The following is a 27,960-nucleotide window of genomic DNA, read 5'->3' as shown; positions in this document are numbered from 1 at the left end:
TGTAAAGAGAACTCAAGGGAACCAAGAAAACAACTCTGCAACAGAGAATAAGGCAAATTATAAAAAGGAAGTAAGTAGATATTTTAGAACCAATAACAAAAAATGAAAAAGTCACTACAAAGGTCCAAAAGCATATCTGAACAGGCTGAACAACCAACAGAAATTAATACAAGTAACATGATATTATCCAGTTTAAGTGGTAGGGAGAAAAGACAATGAGGAAAAAAATGGACCCTAAAAGCGCATGGGACACCATCAAGTATACCAACATAGGCATAATGGGAGTCACAGAAAAAGAGCTGAGAGAAGGAGCTTAAAGTATATCTCAAGAAATAATGGTCAAATCCACTCCAAACTGGATGAAAAAATTATACAAATCTAAGATCACAAACTGTAAAAAATTAATTCAAATTTATCCACACCAAGACACATACTCAAAGTGTCAAATATCAAAGAGAGAATTCTCAGAGTGACAAGAGAAGTGACTCATTACACAAGGAATCATCAGTAAGACTAATAGCTGATTTACCATAAAAAACAATGGAGGCCAAGAGATACTGGGATAACAATGTGCTAAAAGAAAAAGTCAACCAATAATTCTCTATCTGGCAAAACTATCCTTCAAGAACGAAGAAGAAATCAAGACATTCCCTAATATTAAAAAGGTGAGAGACTTCATTACTAATACACTCACGTACAAAAACACTAAAGGGAATATCCTTCAGGCTAAAATGAAAGAAACAGCGGAGAGTAACCTTTTCAAAGTCTTTTGAAGAAATAACAAACATTGGTTACATAGATAAATAACAAAGACAGTATTGTTGCATTTTTTATTTATAACCCCTCTTTTTTGCCTATATGATTTAAAAGACAAATGCATAAGGTAAAAATTTTAAATCTATGTTAATGCATGCATACAGTATGTATAAAGATATAATCTGTGATGATGATAACATAAGACAAATGAAGATATAAGAAAAGTTTTTGCATATTATTAAAGCAAAGTTTTTATTAATTCAAAATAGATTGTTATAAGTTTAAGACATTAATTGCAATCCTCAAGGTAGCCACTAAGAAAATAACTAAAAAATTATACAGATAACAAAATGGGAAGGGAATCAAAATGGTACATTACAAAAATCAAATAAACTTTAAACAAGGCAGTAATGAAGGAATTAAAAAAAGATATAACACACAGAAAACAAATAATAAAATGACAGAAGTAAATACTTTCTTACAGCAATTACTTTAAAATGTAAATGGCTTAAACTCTCCAATTAAAAGGTCAGTTGGGAGAATGAATTTTTTAAAAATGATCCATCAATATGCTGTCTATAACAAACTCACTTTAGAGGTTAAAAAAATACTACAAAGGTTAAAAACTGAGGCTTGAAAAATATTTCATGCAAATAGTAGCCAAAAGAGAGCTGGGGTAGCTATGCTATCCCAAAATAGACTTTAAGTTAAAAATTGTTACAAGAGGCAAAAAATTACATTATATATTGATAAAGGGTCAAGTCACCAAGAAGAGACAATAATGGGGTCAACCCACCACAATGTAACACATACACCTAATGAAGAATCCCAAAATATATTAAGTACAATATGACAGAACTAAGGAGAGGAGCAATTTAACAAAACAGTAGGATACTTCAGTATCCTACTTTTAATAATGGATAGAACTAGACAGAAGATCAATAAAGAAATAGAGGATTTGAACACTATAAACCATTAGACCCAACAGACATATACAAAGCATGCCACTTAACAACAAAATCCCATATTGTTCTCAAGTGCACATAAACGTTCTCCAGGATAGACCATATGTTAGGTCCCAAAACAAGTCTAAATACATTTTTAAAATCTGAAATAATATAAAAGTATCTATTCCAACCATAATGGCATAAAAGTAGAAATCGGTAACAGAAAAAAAATGGAAAATTCATAACATGTGCAAATTAGATAACATACTCTTAAACAACCAATGGATCCAAGAAGAAATAACAAAGGAAATTAGAAAATAATTTTATTAAAATAAAAATACAATACACTAAAACTTGAGAAAAGCAGTGCAAAGAGGAAAATTTCTAATTGTAAATACCAAACTTTAAAAAGAAGAAAAATGTCATATCAATAACCTAAGTTTATACCTAATGTAACTAGAAATAATAGACCAAAAAGACTTGAAATGAATAATTTAAAACTGAAAAATATAACAAATTCAAATCTTACCAGATGGGTTCCATAGCAGAATGGAGATAAAACAGGCTGGGCGGGGGGGGGGGGGGGGGGAGATCCTTATGGCATTGTTAATAAATAACAAAAAGTTTAACCTCTGTATTGTCAATCTCAGAAGGAGAAAGGAAAGGGCCTGGGGCTGAAAATATATTTGAAGAAATAAGGACTAAAGAGTCACCAACTTTGACCAAAACATATATACCGACTGATTCATAACCATGGCTAGGCCCAGACAAATGACCAAATTTCCCAGCAGTTCTTGAAAGCAGGAAGAGAAAAATGAGACATTACAAATAAGGGAACAATGATGTGAAACACTGTGCATTTCTAATAAAAAAACATGGAGGCCAGAAGCAAGTGGCACCACATTTTTCAAGTGCTGAAAGAAAAGAACTGTCAAACTATAATTCTATATACAGAGAAAATCTTCAGGAATGAAAGGAGAATAAAGACATTTTCACATTGAAAATAATTAACATATTTTGTCCCCAGAGACATCATCATTCACATGGTTTCCTTTAGCTCTTTGAGCATATTTTAAAAAGCTGACTTAAAAGTCTCTGTCTAGTAAGTCCAGTGTCTGGGCTTCCTCAGGGTCTGTTTCTACTGATTGACTGCTTTTTTTCCTGTGTATGAGCCATACGTTCTTGTTTTGTTTTTGTGTTGTGCATGTTATGATTTTTGTTAAAAACTAAACATTATAAAAAATATAGTGTGGCAATTCTAAAAATCAGATTCCCCTCTCTCCACAGGGTTAATTTGTTGTTCTTTTTATTTGTTTAGTAACTTTTCTGAATTAACTTGTAAAGTCTGTACTCTTTGTTATGTGTGGCTACTGAAGTCTGCTCAGTTAGCTAATATTTGGACAAAGATTCACTTCAACACCTAGAACCCGTATGTCTCCCAGTCTTTGCGAAGGGGCTCTTTGTGTGTTCTGGAACATGCCTTCAATGCTCAGCAAAGCAAGTGACAGCTATCTTCGCCTTCAATTCCTACTTTTGCAGAACCTCATGACTAGCCAGTAGCAAGAACTTACAGCCATTTCAGGACTTTCCTGAACATGCACATAATCCTGGGCATGCACACAACCCACACATGGGAAGGACCTTCTAGATTCCCAGAGTATGTTAGAGCTTTTCGAAGACCCTAAAGCCATCCCATTCTCCAGCTTTTCCTTCTAAGCTTTTTGGTTACCCTATTAAATTGCTACAGCTGTTATCCACCAGCCAAGGAAGCCATGAAGTTTAAAAATTGTCTCCAAACACCTTCAACAAATGCTCTCAGAGAAAAGGCTTCACACCGAATGAGTTCTGAGTCAGGTCAAATTCAGACTTCCAAGTGAGATCTGTCAGGGAACCAAGGAATAGGTCAAACAATGACAATTCACTGAAAATAAGGCTCTGAAAATATGTCTGACCTATTCTGCTTCCTCTGGTGACTGCAGGCTTTCAGTTATCAAGGCTGCTCCAGAGCTGGTAAGGGACAGATGGGAAGACAGCATTTAAAAAGCCACAAAAGTCTACTTATAAAGATTCTGCTCTCTGAATACATACAATCCTTTAGTTTATTTACAGATTCTAAATTTTTTATTCCTGCAGTTTTTGCTAGTTTACTTGTTGCTTTTATGAAGGAGAGACTCTTCAGAGGTACTTACTCTGCTAGTGTAACTGATGTCTATGCCTTAGATTTTAATCATGTCTTATATTTTCTGGGTTCTGATGTTGTGAAGTCAGGGGCCTTGCTGACCCTGGAGGAACTATCCCTCCCAATGTTAGCCAATTCCAAGAGATAGTAAATAACTTGCTACTGAGCATGCTTTTCAAATGTCATCCAAACAGTCCAGAACCCACACCCCAACTACTACTTTTATCAAGCTCTACAACTCTGACCTAATCACCCTAGGGCCAGGTACCAAATAACTAGGGACAGCCCCCACAACCACAAGCTTCCTGAAATTATTCAACTTAGCCAAGGAAAACCCTGCTCACCATGCCTCACCTGCTCCTTCCTTCAGAAACCACAATAAAGGCTCTTGCCCATATCGCCCTCTCACTCTGTCTCCTGGCCTACTCCAGTGCTTCTCCCTATGGCCAAAGGTGGTATCATGTGCCCCTCCTCTTGGGAACTGTGAGTAACAAACTATCTTTTCAATGGCAATCATCTCCCCGTCTGTTGGCCTTAATCAAATGACAACACCACCTATTAAAATAGGCTCCCATGTATTTATACTTAACTTTCAAATGCTGGCCATGCAGTACATATGTGTATACATGTTAGTGTCAAATGAAAGCAAAAAGACCACCCCAGAACACATAAACAGTGGTGAGTTTTGTTTTCTCCACACTTGGTCACTCACGAAAATGGTCTTGTAATTCACTGGGACAGCTTCTCAGCGAAACCTCACAAAACTGGTCTTCATGGCACCTATAGTGATATTTCTATGAAGATGACCAGTTTGGGGCAGCTCTTGAACATCAAGTAAATGGTCCTCTAAAGCCACTTAGTAGCTAATCTGGGTGAGCTTATAAGAACTTGGAATAACAACTCAATGAGGGCACTTTAGGAAGTCAGTACAAGGACTAACAGAATTGTGATTCTTAGAAAATATCCTGAGAAATGAAAATGATTATTACCTATTTGTAATAATCATTCAGATTACCTGAACTATGATTAAGCTGAGGAACAGTTTGTTCTGAAATTAGTCGCAATTATAGGTTTTAGTACTTTCCCATGCTTTTTTGTAGTTTTTTGTTTCAAAAAGTGTAACATTTAAACAACAAACAAAATTCTCTTGGGAATCCAAGATGTAGGCGGATTAAGTGGAAGCTACACTGAAACTCTCTGAAGACGAAACAGGAATTACAACTAAAACATAGAAAAACCATCCTGAATAATCAACTGAAGACTAGCTGGAAAGAACCCTCATAACCAAGGACCTGAAGTGGAGACCGCAGAGAGACTGGTAGAAAGTGCAGAGGTGCGAGAGGGCTGGCTGGGCTCCCACAGGCAGCAGCTGAAATTCCAGAGGGATATCTCAGCTGTGGAGGGTTCCCATTGAGGACTCTGGTGTCTGAACCCCAAGCTGGGCTTCCCAGCCCAGAGCACCAGAAATGAGAAAGGTGCCCACATAACATCTTCCTGTGAAAAGTAGTAGGGTTTCTGTCAGGGAGCAACAGCAGGTACCCTCTTATGCACAAAGATTAGTATGCTGCCACTCACCTTGGGCTTCGGTGGAGGCAGAGTGGACCAGAGCTGTGTGAGGAGAATCCATGGGGGCTGGCTAGGGGAATAGATCTCAGAGGGCAGCCATCTGGAACCCTGTGCTGAGTCATTCCCCCATACAGCAGAGGACCTCTTTCTCAGGCAGACATTTACCTTCCAAGCAGCTTTTGCCTGGGTGGGGAGGGGAAGAGAATGCCCCACCCTAGGACGTTTCCACAGCCTGAGGATCCTTAAGAGACTTATAACAATCAGCCGCCCCATCATGTGAAGTTTCTATAGCCTGAGGCTCAATAAGAGACTGAATAATAGCCTCTGGGTGCTTTGAGTCTTTGCCTGATTTGCTTCTGGACCAAGGGCTTGGAAAAGCAGACCTTGGTGCACATCTTGGTCCTGTTACAAACACACACAGCCCCAGCAGAGGAAACCACAAGGTATGGAGCGTGGAAAACTTCAAACACGATACTCAAGGAGAGTCACAAACAGTGTCTGACATTGGCCTGAACCAGGAACCAGAGACCATCCAAAGACTGGGAGTTCTAGCAGATCTACCTAATACACAGAAACACATCCAAACAGGTAGCCAAAATGGGGAGACAAAAAGACAAGCCCCAAATGAAAGAACAAAAGGATTCTCCAGAAGAATAGCTAAATGAAATGCAGATGAGCAACCTATCAGATATACAGTTCAGAATAGTGATCATAAAGATGCTCAACAGCATGAAAAAATATATAGAAACTATGAAGGAAATTAAGAATGACATAGTAGAAATAAAAAAAACATTGGAAGGAATGAACAGCAGATTCAGGGAAGCTGAGGATCGGATTGGTGAATTAGAAGACAGGGTAGAAAAAAATCACTCAGAGATCCAAAAAGAAGAACAATTAAAAAACAGAAAGACAGTCTAAGGAAGCTGTGGGACAACATGAAATATAACAATATTGACATTATAGGAGTGCTAGAAGTCGAAAGTATGCAAGGGTTAGAGAACCTGTTTGAAGAAAGAATGGCAGAAAACTTCCCTAACCTGGTCAAGGAAAGTCACACAAGTTCAGGAGGCACAGAGAGTCCCAAGCAAGAAGAACCCAAAGAGGCCCACGCCCAGACACATCATAATTAAAATACAAAAAATTCAAAACAAAGAGAGGATATTAAAGGCAGCAAGAGAAAAACAAGCCGTTACCTACAAAGGAGCTCCCATAAGGCTGTCAGCTGATTTCTCATCAGAAACTCTATAGGACAGAAGGGAATGGCATGAAGTATTCAAGGTAATGCAAAATAAGGATCTGAAAAGAGAATACTCTATCCAGCAAGGCTACCATTCAAAATGGATGGTGAAATAAAGAGCTTTCTAGACAAAAAAAGGCTAAAGGTGTTTATCACCGCCAAACCAACATTGCAAGAAATTTTAAAGGGACTGCTGTAATTGGATTAAATGCTCCAATCAAAAGACACAGGGTAGCTGAATGGATAAGAAAACAAGATCCAGCCCAGCCGGGCGTGGCTCAGTGGTTGAGCGTGGACCTAGGGTCCAGGCCATCAATTCCCCGTCAGGGCACATGCCCGGATTGCAGGCTCGATCAATGACTCTCTCATCATTGATGTTTCTATCTCTCTCTCTCTCTCTCCTTTCCTCTCTGAAATCAATAAAGATATATTAAAATAAAATAAAATAATAAAAGAAAAAAAAGAAAACAAGATCCAAATATATGCTGTCTACAAGAGACCCACCTCAGAACAAAAAACTCACACAGGCTGGAGAAGAAAAAACACACAACTTCTGGAGGACTTTAAGAGGAGATCAACAACAATTCAGTCATAGTAAGGGACTTTAACACCCACTGACTTTACTGGATAGATCTTCCAGACAAAAAATCAACAAGGAAACAGTGACTCTAAGTGACACACTAGATCAGAAGGATTTAATTCACATTTACAGAATGTTCCACTCCAAAGCTGCAGAATCGGCATTCTCCTCAAAGTGCACATGGGAAATTCTCAAAGATAGACCACATATTAGGACACAAAACAAGTCTCTACAAGTTCAAGAAGAATGAAATCATATCAAGCATCTTCTCAGACATTTACACAATGGAATACTCTTGTGAAATACCCTTTGAGACAGCACAGTGGGATCTGGGGAGTATTAAGCTAGGCGAAATAAGCCAGTCACAGAAGGACAAGTGTCACATGATCTTACTCATACGTGGATTCTAATGAACAAAATAAACAGATGAAGAAAACAGATCCAGAGATATAGAAGCATGGAACAGACTGATGAAACTCGGGGGGGCGGGGAGGGGTAGAGAGAGATTAACAAAAGAATTTATATGCTTATATGCATATCCCATGGAAACAGACAATAGTGGGGTGAAGGCCTGCAGGGAGGGGTACAGGATGGAGGGGATCAATGGGTAAAAAGGGGACATCTGTAATACTTTCAACAACAAAGATAATTTTGATTTTTTTAAAAAAGGTAAAATTATAAAAATTTCTAAAAATTTTGAAGAAAATCTTCATGGCCAGAGGTTAGGCAAAAAGTTCCGACAGTATACCAAAAACATGGTATCTTCTTGAAATAAAACACTTTGCTCTTTGAAAGATATGGTTTAAGAAAGTGAAAGGGCAAGCTACGGAATAAGAGAAAATATTTGGAAATTGCACACGTGAAAAAGGACTTATATGCAGAATATATTAAAAAACTTTCAAAACAACAGTAAGAAAACCCAGTGAAGCAATGCATGAAAAACTTAAACATAAACTTCACTAAAGAGAATAAACAGATGGTAATTAAGCACATATGAAAATGTTTACATTCCTAACCACTAGAAAAAACGAGATATACTACACTCCCACTAGAATGGCTCAATGCAAAAATACATAAATACCAAGTGCTGCTACCAGACCTCTCATAAATTGCTGGTCGGAATGAAAAATGGTACAAACCTTCTGGAAAATGCCCTGCTAGTTTCTTATAGAGGAAAATATACATTTACCATATGACCCAACAATCCAACACCCAGGTATTCATCCTAGAGCAGAAGTCAGTAAACTTTCCATAAAAGACAAACTAAATATTTCAGGCTCGCAGGCTATATGGTCTCTATTATAATTACTTCACTCTGCCATTATACTGTGAAAGCAACTATAGAAAATACACAAAGGATTGCGTATGACCGTGTTTTAATAAAACTTATTCTATAAAAAGAGGCAATTGGTCTGTGAATCAAAGTTTGCCCGTCTCCACCCGGCCGGGCATGGCTCAGAGGTTGAGCATCTACCTAGGATCCAGGAGATCAGGGTTCAATTCCTGGTCAGGGGACGTGCCCCACTTGCAGGCTCAATCCCCAGTCAGGGGCATGCAGGAGGCAGCTGATCAATGATCATTGATGTTTCTATCTGTCTCTCTCCCTCTCCTTTCCTCTCTCTGAAATCAATAAAGATGTGTTTAAGCCCGGCCAGGCGTGGCTTAGCAGTTGAGCATCGACCTGGGATCCAGGAGATCGGGGTTTGATTCCCGGTCAGGGCACATGCCCAGGTTGTGGGCTCGATCAATGACTCTCTCACTGATGTTTCAATCTCTCTCTCTCCCTCTCCTTTCCTCTCTCTGAAATCAATAAAGATATATTTAAAAAAAAAAAAAGATGTATTTAAAAAAAAAGTTTGCCCATTTAAGAGAAATGAAAACTTACATTCAATCAAAACCCTCTACACAAATCTTTATAGCACTTCTATTCATAATAGCAAAAAACTGGACACAACCCAAATCTCCTTCAACAGGTAAATGGATAAACTATGTAATACCCACACAACAGACTACTACTACGCAATGAAAAGGAAAACCTACTGATACATGCAACATGTATGACCCACAAAGGCATTCTCTTGAGTGAAATAAGCCAGTACTGAAAGTTTACATCCAGAACAGTCTAATTTTAGTATTTCAATACGCTGCACATTGTGTGAAAACTTTAGTGAAGAGTTAGACCACTCCTAGAATTAACCTGTACAAAGCAAGATTTTGGCCAACTGTTGTTTGCACAGACAATAACTACTGAAGGGGGCTAGGGTGGGTAAGGAAAGAGAAGTGATTAACCAAAGAACTTATATGCAATAAGTACAGCCCATGGACACAAACAATAGTACAGTGAAGGCCTGGGGTGGGCGGCGGCTAGGTGGAAGGAGGCACAAAGGGGGGGGAATGGAGGACAACTGTAATACTACAACAATAAAAAATAAGTTATAAAAAAAAGGGTAGCATGAGGAAGTTCTTTTTTTGGTATTATGGAATTTATCTTTATTCTGATTATGGTGGTAGTTACATGAATTTATATTTGTGTTAAATTTGGTGAGACTTCTGTGACTAAAAAGTCACTTTTATTGAATGTTAATTAAAACATAAAAATTCCAAAAAAAAAGGAAAAAAAGGCAAGGTAAATTACAAAACAGGTCACAAAATTCAAAAGAAAACTTTGAGAAATGACCAGCCCTCACAATGAACTTGAAAGATCAATAGACGGGTTTAATAGCAGGTTAGATACAATTTGAGGAAAGAATTTGCCTTTACTTGAATATACATCTAAAGAGATAATCTAGAACAACTGCATGAAAAGGTAACCATTAAAAAAAAAGACCTGTCTTTATTTTAAAAGACAGGTAAATTCAAAAAAGAGATACATAGACCTACTACAAATGACAAGTACTGGCAGTAAAATATTAGCAGATTAGTCACAAAATGAAGAAATAATTACTGAACTAAAATCCAGATCTGAGGCATAATCAGGAATAAGCACAGAGGTGAAGAGATAGAAACATAAAAAAGAATAAGTCAACCCCAGCACGATGGCTCAGTGGATAGAGTGTCGGCCCACAGACTGAAGGGTCCCAGGTTCAACTCCAGTCAAGGGCAGGTACCTCGGTTGCAGCCTCCATCCCTAACCCCAGTTGGGGCGCGTGCAGGAGGCAACCAATCGGTGTGTTGGCTCTCACATCAACGTTTTTCTCTCTCTCCCTCCACTCTCTCTGAAAAGCAATGGAAAAAACATCCTCGGGTGAGGGAAAAAGAAAGAAAGAGAGAGAGAGAGAAAGAGAGAGAGGGAGAAAGAGAGAAAGAAAGAGGACGGGAGGGAGGGAGGGAGGGAGGGAGGGAGGGAGGGAGGGAGGGAGGGAGGGAGGGAGGGAGGGAGGGAGGGAGGGGAAAGAGTAAGTCAGATGCGAAAGAAAGAAAGAAAGAAAGAGAGAGAGAGAGAGAGAGAGAGAGAGAGAGAGAGAGAGAGAGAAAGAAAGAAAGAAAGAAAGAAAGAAAGAAAGAAAGAAAGAAAGAAAGAAAGAAAGAAAGAAAGAAAGGGAAAGAAAGAGAGAGAGAGGGGGAGAAAGAAAGAGAGAAAGAGAGAGAGAGAGAGAGAGAGAGAGAGAGAGAGAAAGAAAGAAAGAAAGAAAGAAAGAAAGAAAGAAAGAAAGAAAGAAAGAAAGAAAGAAAGAAAGAAAGAGAGAGGAAGGAAGGAAGGAAGAAAGAGGAAGGGAAAGAGTAAGTCAGATGAGGAAGGAAGGAAGGAAGGAAGGAAGGAAGGAAGGAAGGAAGGAAGGAAGGAAGGAAGGAAGGAAGGAAGGAAGGAAGGAAGGAAGGGAGAAAAGAAAAGAGAAAGAAAGAAAAGAAAAGAAAAGAAAAGAAAAGAAAAGAAAAGAAAAGAAAAGAAAAGAAAAGAAAAGAAAAGAAAAGAAAAGAAAAGAAAAGAGAAAAGAAAAGTCAGATGCAGAAGATAGAAAGACTGTATGTCCCAAATTCCAGAATGAGATTCAGAAAAAAATTCGGAAAGAGTTCTGCTTCTACTTAGAATGTAAAAAGCTGCAAAGAAGGTCACTCTCAACCTAATATCAAGGTTTAGAATAATAATCTATAATTTTATAACTCATTCAGATTTTATGAATAATTTTATAGATGAATAAAATAATCTGAGTAACTCATAAAACCTGAATGATATATAAAATCATAATGTTTGTTGAGCTCCTCAAAGACCTGAAGTCACATGACAAGTGAGTAAACAAACACTGCTCTCCCTCAAGAAGGGAACACTGCTCAGTCCAGTGGGTAGGGAGAAATCAGCTAAAATTCTGACAAATTCTTAGAGGACAAATGTGAAGTAGAGTGTCATTTAGAACAGGTGGGAACCCAAGACACAAAGGGAACCCATCAGCAAGACTGGGGTCCTGGCAGCAACTCTGAGAGAGCTCCCCTCCGTGGCACAGGCATGAAGACGTGGTGAGCTGCTGCTAGAACACAAAGTGAAGCCAGAACTCTTATGGTGGGAAGCAAAACCCCTATGCCATTGAAGAGGCAATATAGCAATTGGGGGGAAATCCCTTACTTCTGAGAGGAACAGAAATAAACCCATCTGACTATGGGAGAGGGGCAGTAAACTGTTACCAAGACAAAGATGCATTGCTTCAGGAAGAGGGACAAAGGCAAAAATTTTTGTTCAGGGGAGAGGCAGGAAACCCACTGGGCCCAGGTACCTACTCTAATGCCAAGCCTACATCTGCTACCACTGGGGGAGGGACAAGGAACCCTTTCTTACCCAAGACCATCCACAGACCCAGGATGAGTTTGGCTGCACTGGGAAGAAGATACAGGAACACTGGACCTGCCCAATATTGAGGACAGACACGAAAACACAGACCTCCTTTTGTTCCCACCATGAACCCAGCACGGAGTAACAAGCATCAATATCTACCACTAGTGGCCCATCAAGTGAAAGGAGAAAGATACCCCTCTGAGGTGCAGACACAAAGGACTTGCTGAAAGCTGAGTGGAGCTGGAACACTGAGCAAAACCCTGCAGCTCCCAAAACCCCATTCTAAGCAACAGAAAGAATCAAAAATGAATTCACTACTGGGAGAAATTGAAACCTGTGGTGCCTGAAAGTAGTGAAACCAACAAAATTCCCAAACCAAGCTCAATTGCTGACTACCTTAAATTAACCCCCATACTAACAGTCAGATAATGTGCCCAATTCAGGCATAAACACTATTGCTTCAGTCTACTATTTTTCCACAGATAATGTCCATCATTCAACTTTTTTAAATTATGAAACAAAAATTCAAGAAAAAAGAACCCATTGTAAACTAGTCAGAGGAATCAGATCAAAGACGACTCAGATATTGGTACTGTCAGACAAGGACCTTCCAATAACTATGATCAAAAACCAGAGACAGGAAGAATGGTGGCAGCTAGGGGCCGGGGGAATGGGGGAATGGGGGAATGGGCAGTTATTGTTTAATGGATATACGGTTTCAGTTTTACAAGATGAAAGAGTTGTGGAGGTGGATGATGGTGATGGCAGTACAACATTATGAATGTATTTAATACCACTGAATTGTGTATACTTAAAAATGGTTAAGCAGCCCTGGCGGTGTGGTTCAGTGGTTAGAGCATCAGTCCATGCACCAAAGAGTCACAGGTTTGATTCCTGGTAAAGGGCATATACCTGGGTTGTAGGTTCAATCCCCAGCCCAAGTCAGGGCACATGCAGGTGGCAACCAATGTGTCGCTCTATCTCTGTCTGTCTTTCTCTCTCTCCCCCTCCCTTCCACTCTCTCTAAAACTGAGTGGAATTAATATCCCCGGGTGAGAATTATTAACAAAAAATGGTTAAGAAGGTAAACCTTATGTTATATATATTTTACCACAATAAAAAAGTTTGAGGAAAAAAGGAGCTAGTACAAAAGAGTATGAAATATATAATCTTGTATCTTGAATGTAGTGGTTTCAAAAAGCTACACAGGTGATAAAACTGCACAGAACACACATACATACACACACACACACATAAACACAAGTCCTTGTAAAACTGGTAAAATCTGAAAAAGATCTGTGGATTTTATTAATGAAATCTTGTATACTGGTTATTTAGCAAATTCCTGTGAACTTTTAATTATTTTAAATTAAAAGTTAAAAAAAGTGTGTGTAAGAATAGATGAAATACAATTAGCAAAATATTGATAACTGTTGAAAGTGACTAATGGGTACCAGCAGTTTAATTACTACTAATTTTACATATTTGAAAATTTCCATGATAAAACATTAAAGAAAAAAATACAGTGGAATCTTGTTCCTCGAACTTAATTTGTCCCAGAAGGCTGTTCAAGAAGTGATTTGTGCCATGGCGAGTGTGGCTCAGTTGGTTAGTGTCATTGCGAACATCAAAAGGTGGGGGGGTTCAATTCCTGGTCAGGGCACATACCCAGGTTGTGGACTCCATCCCTGGTAGGGTCGTGCATCCTCCCTCCCTCCCTCTCTCTCCTTCTCTCTCTAAAAATCAATAAAAAATTTTAAAGAAGCAATTTGTTTAAAAACTGAATCACTTCTGTCATTAGAAATAATGTAAATTGAATTATTTCACTCCAGATCCCCAAATGACTCCATTTTAACCTCTCTTATATACAGTACATATCTAATGTACTGTTTAATCTATAAACAAACACTTTTTTTCTTAAATTTATTGAACCACCCCCTGCTAGCCTTAACCAAATCACTTTCAGCACCTGTTCCAGGGGTGTCTTTCAGGTCAGTCTGTGGCATCTTTACTTTTTCACAAATGACGGCCTCTGAAATGCTGTCACTTGCTAACTTCTTTTCATTTATCCAAATCAACAATAATTTTTCTACCTCTCAACTGCCTGTGATTGTTATTTCCTGAGCACTTTCAGACTCTTAGCAACATCAGCACTCTTAATGGCCTCTTTATTTTCAAAGTTGTGCAACCATGCATTTCACCAGCAGTAAGAGGGAAAACACACAAAAATATTCACAGCAGAAAGACAACAAGATGGCGGTGTACCCGTAGCCTCCCACAACCACATCAAAATTACAACCAAAATATAGAGCCACCATCATTCAGAACCTAATGAAATCTAGCTAAACAGAAGTCCTACAACTAGGGAACTCAAGAAGCACATCGAGACCAGCAGGAGGGGCAGAGATGCAGGGAAGAATCTGGGCAGAATCTCAAAACCAGCTGGTCCCACACTCAGGTTCTGTGGTTTAAAACCTGGAGGGATATCTCGGTGGTAGAGGATTCCTGGAGGAGCAAGGGGTCCGAGACCCACATCAGGCCCCCAGCCCATGGTTCCAGTGCCGGGAAGAGAAGGCCCCACAACTTCAGGTTATAAAAATGAACAGGAATTGTAGCTGAGTGATGGGGAGGCTGCAGGAGTCCCAGGGAGTTCCTCTTAAAGGGCCCACACGGGGACTTACTCAGATGCACTGCCTCTGAGCTCTAGCGCTGGGCAGCAGCTTAAAAGGAACCTGGGACATTCAGGGAGGAACTAACTTGCAACATTCAGGGAGGAACTAACTTACCTGGAATCAGGAAGGAAGTTGGAGGAGGAGCTTTCTCCCAGACAGAAGAGCTGGCAGAAGCCATTGCTCCTTTGATGAGCCCTACCCCACAGAGCAGGCAGGCAGGAGCCTTCTTTGAATCTCCATCAACCGGACTCACACCTTTGGCCCCGCCCCGGTGATTCCTGGAGACCCCACCGCTCCCTACTTGCAAGCTCATCCAAGGGATTTCTAGAGGCTTTTCTAGCCTCATGCTTAGGACCTTCCTAAAATCTCTCAAGCAGCAGCTGGCCTCAGCATGCCCCATAACTCTCGATAAGTGGCCCCAGGGGTGACACTAGCAGCAGCATGCATTCATTCATAACTTGGCCTCTCCTAGACACCTCCAAGCCCAGCACAAGTAGCAGCCATCCACGGTTTGCTGTGTAGCTCATGCTGGGTGGCCCTGGGCAGGGCACAGGCAGAGGCTGACTTTGCACCTCCTGGGAGGCCCCAGAGAGAGTGCACCTGGTGGTCAAGAATCAACCATGCTGGATTACAACCCCACCACATCCATGAGTAACACATTCAAGGGGCGCACTTGGTGAACACCAAAGCTACACTGATGTAAATTGTGCTCCATAGGTGAGTCTCCAGCACAGCAGCTCTTTGGCTGTAGTTGTAGCTGGTCCTCACAGCCGATTAGTCTGCGGGTCAGTTCCTCCCAGTGACACCAATAGCAACCAAGGCTCAACTACAGTAGGACAATGCACAAAGCACACACAGCGGAGGACCTAGACAGCCCAGCTCAAGTGACCGCAGAGACTGAGCCACTGGACCCTATAGGACACCTACTACACAAAGCCACTCTACCAATTCCAGGAGACATAGCAGCTCTACCTAATACAGAGAAACAAACACCAGGAAGCAGTCAAAATGTGGAGGAAACATGTCACAAAGGAAAGAATGTCACAAAGAAAGAACAAAAGAAATCTCCAGAAAAAGAACTAAATGAAATGAAGCCAAGCAAGCTACTAGATACAGAATTCAGAATAATGGTTATAAGGATGTTCAAGGATCTTACTAAGGCTACTAGTGAGATCATCATAAAGTAGCAGTCAGAAATGAAGGCTACATGAACTGAAATGAAGAATAATTTACAGGGAATCAACAGTAGAGTAGAGGATGCTGAGAATCAAATCAGTGATTTGGAATATGAGGAAACAAAAAACACCAACCAGAAGAGCAAAAAGACAAAGAACCCAGAAATATGAAGATAGTGTAACGAGCCTCTACGACAACTTCAAGCGGCCAAACATTCGCATTATGGGGAGACAAGTAGGAGATGAAAGGGAGCAAGAAATTGAAAACCTATTTGAAAAAATGATGACAGAAAACTACCCCTACCTGGTGAAAGAAATAGACTTACAAGTCCAGGAAACACAGTCAGTCTCAAACTAGAGGAACCCAAAGAGGCCCACACCAAGACACATCACAATTAAAATGCCAAAGATTAAAAACAAAGAGAGAATCTTAAAAGAGGCAAGGAAAAGCAGTTAATTACCTACAAGAGAGCACCCATACGACTGTCAGCTGATTTCTCAACAGAAACCTTTCAGGCCAGAAGGGAGTGGCAAAAAATATTCAGTGATGAAAAGCCAGAACCTACAACCAAGACCACTCTACCCAGCAAAGCTGTCATTTAGAATTGAAGGTCAAATAAAGAGCCTCACAGATAAAAAAAAAAAGCTAAAGGAGTTCACCACCACCAAACCAGTACTACATGAAATGTTGAAGGGTCTTCTTTAACAAGAAGCTAATGAACAAAAGAAACTGACAAACAAAATAGACCCAGAGACACTGAAGCGTGCAACAGACTGTTGTATCTCAGAAGGAAGAGGGGAAGGGGTGGGGGGATGGGAAGAGATTAATCAAAGAAATTATAGGCATATATGCATAAAGAATGGATACAGACAATAAGGGGGTTAAGGCCTGGGGAGAGGGGGTGTAAGGGTGGTAGAGGGGGTCAATGGAGGAAAAAAGTGGGACAACTGTAATACTTTCAACAATAAAGATAAATTTTTAAAAAATAAAATGAAATTAATAAATAAACATCACCATAAAATAACAGCATCATTTCCTGAGATGTTAGCGGTAAACTGAGTCATACTGCCCCATTCTCTCCTTTGTGGCCTAGGAGATGCGCTTTTTGTCATACTGATGCATCAGCATGAAAGTGTTGTCAGGTCAAGACCTGAAATTGAGACATTTTCCTGTGAACACCCTGGTTGAGAACCAAATTGTTCAAGATGGGAGACGTTCTAGAACCGAGGTTTAACTAATTATAATTCATATGTCTAAGAGCTCTAGCAGAAAAGCTGGACAGCATACAGGAAATGGGGAATTTCATCAGAGAAATGAAAATGCTAGAAATAAAAAAATTACATTAAAACTGAAGAATTCCTTCAATAGGCTCACTGGTAGACTTGACTTTAAATGAGGAAAGAATCTGTAAACTTGAAGATAGAGTAATAGAAATGATCCAAACTGAAATGTAAAGAAAAAAAAGAGAAATAGAACAGAACATCCAATTACTGAGACGACATACCAAATTGTCCAACATGTGTAAATGAAGTTGAATAATAGAGAATAGGACGAATGTATTTGAAAAATATGGCAGGAATTTACACACAAATATACCCTAGATATAGGACAAACTGTAGAAGAGAAAAATTAAGAGAAAGGTTTGAAGGCAGCCCAAAAAACATACGCACAAAATAACAATATAACAGATATCTTGACACAACCTATGCAATCCAGAGGACACTGGATGTATATCTTTAAAGATGTGAAAGAAAAACTGTCAACCCAGTTGTCAATGGTCAACAACACACTCCTGGTTTTCCTCCTACCTCTCAAATGGTTCCTTTTCTAATTCCTTTGCAAGATCCTTCTTTCATTCAGCAGTAGTACATTTTATAATTCATCGTTGTTCAGTTGCAGTCCTTTTCCTATTTTCACTTTATGTTCTTTCCATAGGAAATCTTATTCCTGCCCAAGGTTTTAATTTCTAACCGCTGGCAGATAAATCCAGTGTTATATCTCCCACCTATACCATTTCTGAGCTGCCTATTTCATATTTTACTTCAGTGTTTCACAGACACTCAGGTTCAACATGTCCAAACTGAAGTTACAATCTCACCTGACTTGGGCCTCTCCCAACTTTCCCTATCTCAACAAATGCAATCACGATCAAGAAGTTATTCCCTGCCAATGACTCCTGACCCCTCTCACTCAAGGACACCATGCCCATTTAATTGTGCTTCCTAAATATCCCCAAATCCATCCAGCTCTCAACCTCAACTACCATTATTCCAGTCCAAACTACAAACTTCTGTTGCACGAACATCTTACTGGATAGTCATTTATCCTCCTGCATCCACTACTGCACCCCTTCAATCCATTCTCCCTGCAGCACCCAGAATAATTCTTTATAGAAAGGATGTCACACTTCTGACTTCCTTAGGCTCTGCTGAAAACCTTTCAATAGCTTCACATTTGGTGGGACTGTGATCAAACTCCTTACACCAAACTCCACTTAATGTGGATCTTCTACACTTTGCTAGCTTCATCTTATACCACACTCCTTTGCCTTCCCCCTCTCTAATCACATGGGCCTCCGGCCAGCTGCTCACAGATGCCATGCTCCCTCCTAATACAGTGCCTATGCACAGGCTATTCTGGTGAAGACCTGTGTTTATGCCTATTTATCTTTCAGATGTCAGCTCAAGTTTCAGAAAATCATTCCACGTTCTCCCTGAAAGTAAAATTCCTGATGTATGCTTCAAAGGTATTATGCAACTCTTCACTGTAACATTTAACACAGGCACAATTTTAGATTTATTTCTGTGATTATTTAATACCCAACTTCTCCACTAGGCTCTAAATTCCATGAGGATCAAGGCTTATATCTGGTTTCACTCACAATTTAATTTTAATGCCAAGCACAGAGTAAACATATAAGTTTTTATTGAATAATAGATATAGAGAATATAGACTTAAATATAAGCTGTAATAATGGTGTTACACAAAATATACTTCAGAGATATTCTGGTATTTACTTATCAAGAAGAGAAAAAAGGCAAACTCAAAACTACAGAATGAAAATAATCCCAAAAAGAAATAAATTTGTAAAATATCTTACCTAGACACAAATTCACTTAATTCTGAATACGCGGTGGACTCCATTATTATGTTGAGGTCAGTAATAACAGAAGATAAATTCTCCTTATTCTAAAATTTAAAAAAAGTTTATGTATCAGAGCATAGTAAACTTTTAAATAAAATAAAAACACAAAAATAATTTAAAAATTTATAAAAACTGAAATGCTGCTATATAATAGGAAAAGGTAATCTACAGAAAGTACTGAAAATATTGCCATTTGTTAAAAGAATAAAATCAGATCCTTGCTCCATACCAAAATCCAAAAGGAACTACAAATGAATTACATAAATGTGAACCATAAAATACTAGGAGGAAATATTCATTTAACTGATTACTCAGCAAGGAAGAACTTTCCACAAAACAATAATAGAAAAAAAGTAAGCAAATTAGATAAAAACTCGAAATATCTATATAAAAATTTTATAACTAAAAGAGAAGCAAACACACTGAGGAAAAATTTTACCATAAACACAACAGATAAGAAAACTGAAAAGAAAAGGGCAAAGTACATTAACTAAAAACTCAAAGATAAAAGACAATTAACATGGAAAATAGTGTTCACTCTAATAATAAAATAAGTACAAATTAAAACAATGGGATGACCTTTTTTCCTATAAAATCCTTCGGACAATGCATAACTTATAATACTCATAGTCTCTGTCCCAGCAATTTGACTTCTAAGAATCTTTCCTGAAATAATAAGAAATGAAGACAAGCCTCGTGGCTATTTATTACCAAAAAAAAAAAGGAGCTCAATATTCAATAATGGGGACTGCTAAGTAAACGTATGTTTTGAATGGCAAATTCAGGTTTTCTTCTTCACGATAGTAAATGTTCTCCTTTATATATTTGCCTGTAACTTCTCCACTTGTTCCTATTCTTGATTTTGAAAAAGCATATATTGACTTTCCATTGTCTGTCTTCCACATTTTTCTTTTTTTCACTTGCTCTCATCAGTGATTTTTCTCAAGCCTATCCTCCAAGTTCTGCTTCTGGCCACTTCTAATGTAGTTTTCAGCACTATAATCATTATACCCATCCTTCTCTCCGTCATTCTCTCCTTCCTTCCTTGCTCAACATCACTAGCCATCTTCTGATAGTTCAATTTGACCCAGTAATTTTATTCCTAGATATATACCCAAGAAAATTGAAAACATGTCTACTTAAAAACTTGTACATGAATGTTTACAGCAACATTATTCATAACAGCCAAAAGGTGAAACAACTCAAATGTCCACTGACTGAGGAATGAATAAACAAAATATGAAATATCCGCACAATGGAATATTAAACAAACAAAAAATGATGTAATGATACATGCTACAACACAAATGAACTTTGAAAACATTGAGTTAAAGAAGCCAATCGAATAAGACCCCATATTATGATTCCATTTATATGAAATATCCAGAATAGACAAATTCATAGAGAGAGAAAACAGGTTAGCTGTTGCTTAGGTCTGAGCAGGAGGGGGACTGAGGGGTATTAAGAAATATGGAGTTTCTTTTCGAGGTGGTAATTTCCTAAAATTGATGTACTGATGGTTGTACAACTCTGTGAACATACTAAAAACTACTGAATGTATACTTTAAGTGGATGAATTATATGGTATGTAAAGTACATCTCAATAGTTCTGTTACTAAAAAGAAAAAAGAAATCTCAAGAGATGTACCTTGTGTTTTGTTCAAGTGTGGGTGCGTAGATTCTGGCCATTAACCCATCAGGATAGGCAAATAACCCTGTTAGTATAAAGCCTATGATTTAGTGGGCCCTCTAATATTTACTTTTGGGGGAGGGACAGGCATAGATTCAATTCAGTCACTAGAAATCTGACTTCAAGATATTGCCTTCCCATGTCTCTCTAACTGTCATACTGCTATGCTAACCAGGAAACTTTTCCCAACTATTAAATGAGGAAAGGGAGCTTATAAACAAGCTGACCTCAGTGAGTCCCAGCAGCACACTCCTTTCTACCATGGCCATTTACCTCAAGCCCAAAGGTCTCATTCCTCTCTACAACTCAGGAATTGTGAGTGTGCCCTGGCGAGTGGCTCAGGTAACTGGAGAGTCCTCCCACATACCAAAGCTTGAGGGTTCAATTCCCAGTTGAGGTGCATACAATAAGCAACCAATCGATGTTTCTCTCACATTAATGTTTCTCTCCCCTCCCCCCCCCGCCCTTTCCTCTCTCTCTCAAATCAATAAATATATCCTCCAGTGAAGGTTTAAAAACACAAATTGTGGGTAGATACATTCAAGAAAAGGGTCCTTCCTGTTAACTTTGCAAAATTTATACACTGCTGCTCACAAAGCATCCTACATCAGATTTCAGTGCCTTCTCTCATTCACATTCAAATCGTATCAGGTACATTTTGGTTGAAGCCTTGTGATATAGGATTCTATTCTTTTTTAGTTACAAAGTTTACCTGTTTTTGAATCATTTTGTTCATTTTAGTGGCTTCAGGGAGAGAAGTTATGAAAACATAGTCAATCTGTCCCTTTCCTACAAACTCCCACCCATCTCATTTATTATACTGTAGGAACTATGAATGCTGACACATGTCAATTTGGATGTTCTTGGAACCCCATACAAACAGTACAGCACTAACACCAGACAGTACAGCACTAACAGTACAGCACTAACACCACCAGACAGTAAATCTGGGGAACAGAGTTGCGTGTTCCAACCACCTCTGACAACAAAAGCTGTGCCAACATGGGTAATCATTCAAATTCCCTAGGTATATTTCTGTGTAAAATAAGGGGGCTGACCTAGATAATCTATAAGGTCACTTTTAGTTCCAACACTTTATTATGATTTTAGGTCATTTTTGCTTCTAACATTGTATTACTATGATTTTATTAAAACAGCATTCTATAAGGCAGAAACTATTTAAATTTTCTGATAGCTAAACATCTCCATCTAGTGGAAATTTTGTTTTTAAAAAGTTTTAGTACACAAAAAGTTGCTGTGTCTTCACCACTGGTTTTTTTCTATCAGTCTCAACTCTAAAAAATCTGTTCAACAAGAAAAAGGGTATAAACATTTTAGAACACAATTTGGTATTATCGATCAGAATTCACATGTACATCTTTGACCTAGCATTCTACTAGAAATGTACTTCTAAAGATATACTTATTTATGAGTAGGTCTAGAATATGCAAGGGTTTACCATTAAATAATAAAAAAATTTTTAATAATTCTCATTACCTATTACATCAGAATTCTAAGCAACAAAAAACAAAAAAGTAGGACAGTCCTTTGTTCCTTTCTTCTTCAGAAAAGCCTGAGTCCCCCATATGGCTTACTCCTAAAATCTTGCTGATTTGAGAGTTGTTTGTGATTGCTTCCAGCATCTTGCTTACCAGTCTGGTCCTCAAGAAGAATCATAAAATTGGAAAGGGGCAGAGAAAGTGAGTGTTTTTAACATAGCCAGGGATAAGCACATGTTCTTTCTGTAGCCAAGTAAAACCAAACAGTTCAAAAGCACCTGAATACTTTGAAATGTGAGCACTGACAACTCACACCTCCTCAGAGATTCCACAGTTACCGTTCTGTCTTTCAAAGAACATCAGCTCTTCCTCTCTTTAGATTTTGTCCCCCACATCCCCTAAAGCATATGGGTCAGAAACTGCTGTTGTTCCCCAATTCTTCACTTCATTCTTGCCCCAAATTTTCATTAGCTACATGCCATGCATAATGAAGACTAAATTTCCAGCCTCCTTTGAACTAACTTATTGGCCAAGAGAATGTAGGTGAAAATCATGGGTGTTACAATTTCAAAAAAGTGTCCTTCAATGGAAAAGGTGAGGTCTTGTTTGCCCACCCTCCTTCCTGATGCCTGAAATGCTAAAGGGATTCACAACATGACTTGGAAGCCACATGGGTGATAGCAGAGCTCAATGATCATGCAGACCCTGAAAACACCCTACAGTTTGTTTAAGAAACAGATAAATAAACCTCTAGTACCTGAAACCACCTTTATTTTTAAGTTTTCTGTCATGTGCAGCTCCAATTCTAATTCAATCAGCATGTGACCTTAGGCCATTACTAAATGGTCACAAAATTTTCAGTCACACTTCAGTGGTATAAGATCAAAACATTAGATTAAAATACTGTAGACAGGGCCCTGGCCCATGTGGCTCAGTTGGCTGGGCATCGTCCCATGCACCAAAAGACTGCTGGTTCCATTCTTAGTCAGGGACCATGCCTGGTTGCAGGCTAAATCCCCAGTAGGGGGCACGCAGGTGGCAGGCGACTGATGTTCCACTCTCACATCTATGTTTCTCTTTCTCTCTCCCTCTCCCTTCTTCTCTTTCTAAAAATCAATAGCAGCTGAGCATCAACCTAGGATCCAGGCAATTGGGCTTCGATTCCTGGTCAGGGCACATGCCTGGGTTGCAGGCTCGATGTCCAGTTGGGGGCATGCAGGAGGCAGGCAATCAATGATGACTCTCTCATCATTGATGTTTCTACCTCTCTCTCTCCCTCTCCCTTCCTCTCTCTGAAATCAATAAAGATATATTAAAAAATAATAAAAATAAAAGATGTTTTTTTTAAATACTGTTGACAGGGAAGTAAAGGCTGGGCTAGTGCTGCCACTCCCTGGTAGGAGGCAGGAAACATGGCCACTGGAGCAAGGACAGCAGGGTCTGTGTGGCAGGGCCCACATAGCTCTGGCCCTGTCTTCCTGTCTGTGCTCTTATAACAGGCACTCAAGACCAGCAAGTCAAACCACTGTGGGAGCCACAGGGGCCCAGTGCCAGTTCACTTTGGGAATGCCTCTAGTCAGGCAGCAGCCATTTTTCAGAAGCACATCATGTTATAAAAAATGTCCTGAGCCCGGCCAGAGTAGCTCGGTTGGTTGAGCATCTTCTATGAACCAAGAGGTCACTGGTTCTATTCCTTATCAGGGCACATCCCCAGTAGGGGTGTGCAGGAGGCAGCCAATTGATGTTTTTCTCTCACATCGATATTTCTCTCTCCCCTCTCCCTTCCTCTCTTTCTAAAACTTTTTTTTTTTTTATGTAGCCAAACTGTGACATCATCTTTGATCTGATTCATGATGGGATCAAACTGCTATTTGATGCTTTTCTTCAGAGGCTTAAGGTGACCAAAGTATGCAACTTAAAACAAAATGACGTTAAAATATGCAGTTTAAAGAACCACCACCACCAAAAAAGCAGTCTATTTGATCTCTCAGGGGTTAGCCCTACTAATGAGCATATCAATCAATGTTTGGGAACAACCTATCCTGGAATGTCCAGCTGCACTGAGCAGCTCGTTCACCTCAACTTCAGCTGGATTTATGGACAAACCTCCCAAGGGCAAGCCTGATTCTGCCCATAGTCTACCTTCTCCCCAGATAACACATGGAATGTCTGTGGAAAGAGAAAAACACCTATAGCAGAAAAAGCCTGCAGGACCCCAAGGCTACTAGGACACCCCTGAGCAGTTTCCTGGGCAGTGTACACACTGACAGGTGCAGATGTCCTTAGACATGGAACTGGACTTCAAGCCTGTGACTCCTCCACCTGACATGGACTGTACGCCTGGTCCATTAATGGAGGCCAGGATGCAGGTGGGTACTTGGTGTGTCACCACTCTTGAGTTTAGAATCCCATTAGCCACAAGAAAGAAAATGCAATTGGTCCTTTTTTGCAACCTTCTGCAATGGGACAACACCCACAAGTTCCTCAGCCGCATTAAGGAGAAGCCAGGGGTCCTGGCATAGACTGTCCATACCAAATGGGACTTGTCCATTTGGGTTCATGTTCTGGTTCAGTTTTCAGCAGATGATTATGCAGGACAATATCATTTTGGTGATCCTACGTGGACCCAAGGCCTGGTGCCAACCTGGGAACAATATAGCCCCTCTAGGGCCACTCATCACCTATGTCCCTGTATCATATTCTGCTCAAAAGGTCCTGGCAATGCTACAGTGAGGGTGTTCTTGGTCACCCTGGCAGTCTTGAAAGGGGGCACTCTGAGGAGAGAGCAAGCTGGAAGCTCTGTCATCAGATGAGGAGCCTACAAATCCCTCAGCCCATTCTCACTCAGCCTCCCTGGGTCAGCAGTGACAATAGGGACATAGACTGCAAAAACTTCTCAAGAAGCAAATCCTCCAGCCCAGATAACTAGACCCAGGCACTCTTGACTAGGTACTAAGGAGGCAGGGTCCTAATGATCGGACATCAACTATTATCCCATATTAAAAGGGACAACTGGGGGCTGTTTTTGTGGCCAAGGACAAGGCTGAGGAATCCTGGCACATGACCATAAATGCAAGTAAGCACCTTTTCCACAGGACTTAGGACTTGGTGCAATAACTAGTCTATATCCACTTTAGTTATCTAATGAGCTGAAGCCAAGGCAGCCTTCCTGCTCTTCCTCTTCCTGTGGTCTTATACACACTCCCTTGGTAGGCCCAGCTGGCAAAACCAACTGGTTGGAAGTACTTTCTGCTATCAAAGCATGAACCCCACCCCTGTCAGTTCACAAAATTATGCCTAGACCCCTCTCCTCACAGCCAGCCTTTGAAGGTGTCAGAGCCTTGGTCTCCTCTCCACCCTTGCCCGATTTGTACATTACCATTCTATCTGCTTCCCGATTTACGTGAAAATCTTAGTGAAAGGTATCTTCCTCATATGTTGTGCCTCAGCAGTCCCATACAACTTGCTAGTATAACCATGAACCACCTTGGAGTCTAATCCTCCAGTCCAGAGCAGTGTTCAGATGGCTGTGGTCACAGATGACCATAACTTCATGAGAGGCCCTAAGCAAGAACGCCCAACTGAGCTGCTCCCAAATTCCTGACCCACGGGAAATGGGTGAGATAATAAATGTTTTTGTTGTTGTTTTAAGCCATTAAATTTTGGGGAAATTTGTTACGCAGCAATAGATAACAGATTAACAAGTGACTGGCATATCAGCTAACGACTGGGGGCATTGAGAACTGTTCCCATGACCTCATGGCTTGCACGGGGGGCCCAGGAGCATCTTGCAACCTGCCCTCCAATAAAGCACCTACACCCACAGCAACAACCCTACCACATGCAACTGTTGAGGTATTGCAGTTATATTTTAAAAATTTTTTGAAATGGTACCGCTTTGCATAAATATGCAGCAAAGGTTTCCTGGTTCATGAACTGCTCCTCAGCCCAGCCACTGCTGGAGGCTGAGGGGTGGGGATTTTTGTTTCATAGCAACAGAATCTGTTATCACAACATAATCTTTACTTTACCTGGACTTCCAGAATCTGAAATTCAACTTGAAATGTAATCATGTGGCAATTTCCTGATAATTTGTATCTCTGTAGAACTTTCTTTATACCTACCAATCAGAAAAACAAACACTTTATTTGCAAATAACAATTTCCTTCAAATATTAATTAATTTTGTGTAAATGTCTATAATATTCACATGGGTATATGTGTGAAGTATGTGTATTTGCATTGAAAATATCTAGAATAATGTGCACCAAATTGATTACCTTTGTGTGAAACAGAATTAAATCAACATACTTTCTAGCTCTTGATTATACCAAGGATTAAGGTAAGGAATAGAAATTTCCCATGTAACCAGCACTGAGATCAAGATACAGAAATTTTAAAGTGCCCCATGAAGTTGCCTCATGCCCTTTCCCAGGTTATACTCTACCCCCCACCCAAGAAATAACCACTATTCCGACTTTATCAAATCTAGATTTGCTAATAAAGGTATTTTTAGAATGGCACAATCCTACAAGGATAAAGAGAAGGAGAAAGATGAGAGTAACCTAATTTTGGAAGCTGAAAATCATATGGATGAGCTAGATATCATATGGAAAAGAACTGACCTGGCAGACCCAGGAATACCAAAACCTAAACCAGCAACAGGGAAAGCTTAGAATCAAACCATTTACATAGCAGAACAGCAGAAAGGTATCCTGAATCACAGTACTGTACTGCAACAGATGGAGGTGAACCTGGGCTCAAAACGAGAGGACTGAGACTTCCACACTAGCAAAAGTCCTGTACCTGGCCTACATCACTCTCCATGCTCTGCATTCCCCCTCTTCCCTTCAAGGACCTGAAGCATCTCATGCCATCACTCATTTCTATATGCAATTCAATCGCCCACTCAGGTGAGCTGCTCAAGACTAAGAGTCACTCTCCCTCTTTACCTGTCTTGAGGGTTATTTCGAGGGAAGTCAGGAAGCATTTCCAAAAATTATTCCTTCTTTAGGGAATGCTACTTTCGTCCAAAGTTCCTCACATCCAATTGCTCAACTGAATTAGCTTCCCCTTTCCTGTTAGTGCATCACGGATCCCTGCCAATGAAACTCAGTTATGGAGACCAGAAACCCTCCTTGAGTAAATGGTTCAACTGCTGATACTTTTTCTTGGCCACAGGCTATGTTCAACAGGAGTACAGTACTGTACGTAAGGCGTCTCTCGTGTTGGTGGTGGAAAACTCCTAAGATTTACAAATTAGTGGTGCTGTTGTTCCTACAATCACTTATCTCTGTTACATGACTAGTAAGTTACCTAAAAAGGAGCCTTTGTCTCCTTTACCATCTACTTTAGGCAGCTTTTAAGAGTATCATGTACACTGCGATGTGCAAGAAACCCTACAAAACAAGTTTACCACAACCACACATCCAAAGAGTTACCTTGTAGAATTTTAATTCAACAATACTTCACCCAATTTCCTATGCATAACAAGATAAGCTTCAACACCACTTCTAGATTAAAATTAACACTTACTCCTTTCTGTCATCTCAGTGCTCGTTAGGTTCTCTGTCTTCTTGGAGTACTTTCTTATATTAATCCCAGTGAGTGTATTTAGAAACAGAAGCTCTGACTCTAAATGTCCAAGATTACTTCTCAGATCTTTTGAAGATTCCCATCCTTCAGAATCTGATTGGTATAGTTCCAGAAGTGATTTTCTAAAAAGGAAATATTGGAAATAATTACTCCA

The 27,960-nt window shown here is 39.7% G+C and overlaps 1 protein-coding gene across 2 annotated transcripts in view; it reads right to left on the bottom strand.

The window, feature by feature from the left end:
- The window catches only part of CENPP (centromere protein P), a 215,107-nt gene that overhangs the window by 178,457 nt on the left and 8,690 nt on the right, over window positions 1–27,960 (bottom strand). For both annotated transcript variants that reach the window (XM_081150855.1, XM_081150854.1), the window contains exons 2-4: window positions 27,747–27,928; window positions 26,244–26,332; window positions 18,979–19,067 (exon numbers count right to left, since the gene is read on the bottom strand). In XM_081150855.1, coding sequence (XP_081006981.1) covers window positions 18,979–19,067; window positions 26,244–26,332; window positions 27,747–27,928 — 360 coding nt within the window. The remainder of the gene's footprint in view (window positions 1–18,978; window positions 19,068–26,243; window positions 26,333–27,746; window positions 27,929–27,960) is intronic.

Source organism: Miniopterus schreibersii (genome assembly GCF_964146895.1).
Source record: "Miniopterus schreibersii genome assembly, chromosome: 11".
NCBI classification, from domain to species: Eukaryota; Metazoa; Chordata; class Mammalia; order Chiroptera; family Miniopteridae; genus Miniopterus; species Miniopterus schreibersii.
The sequence above is the reverse complement of the archived record's forward strand: the minus strand, read 5'-3'. Positions and strand labels throughout refer to the sequence as shown.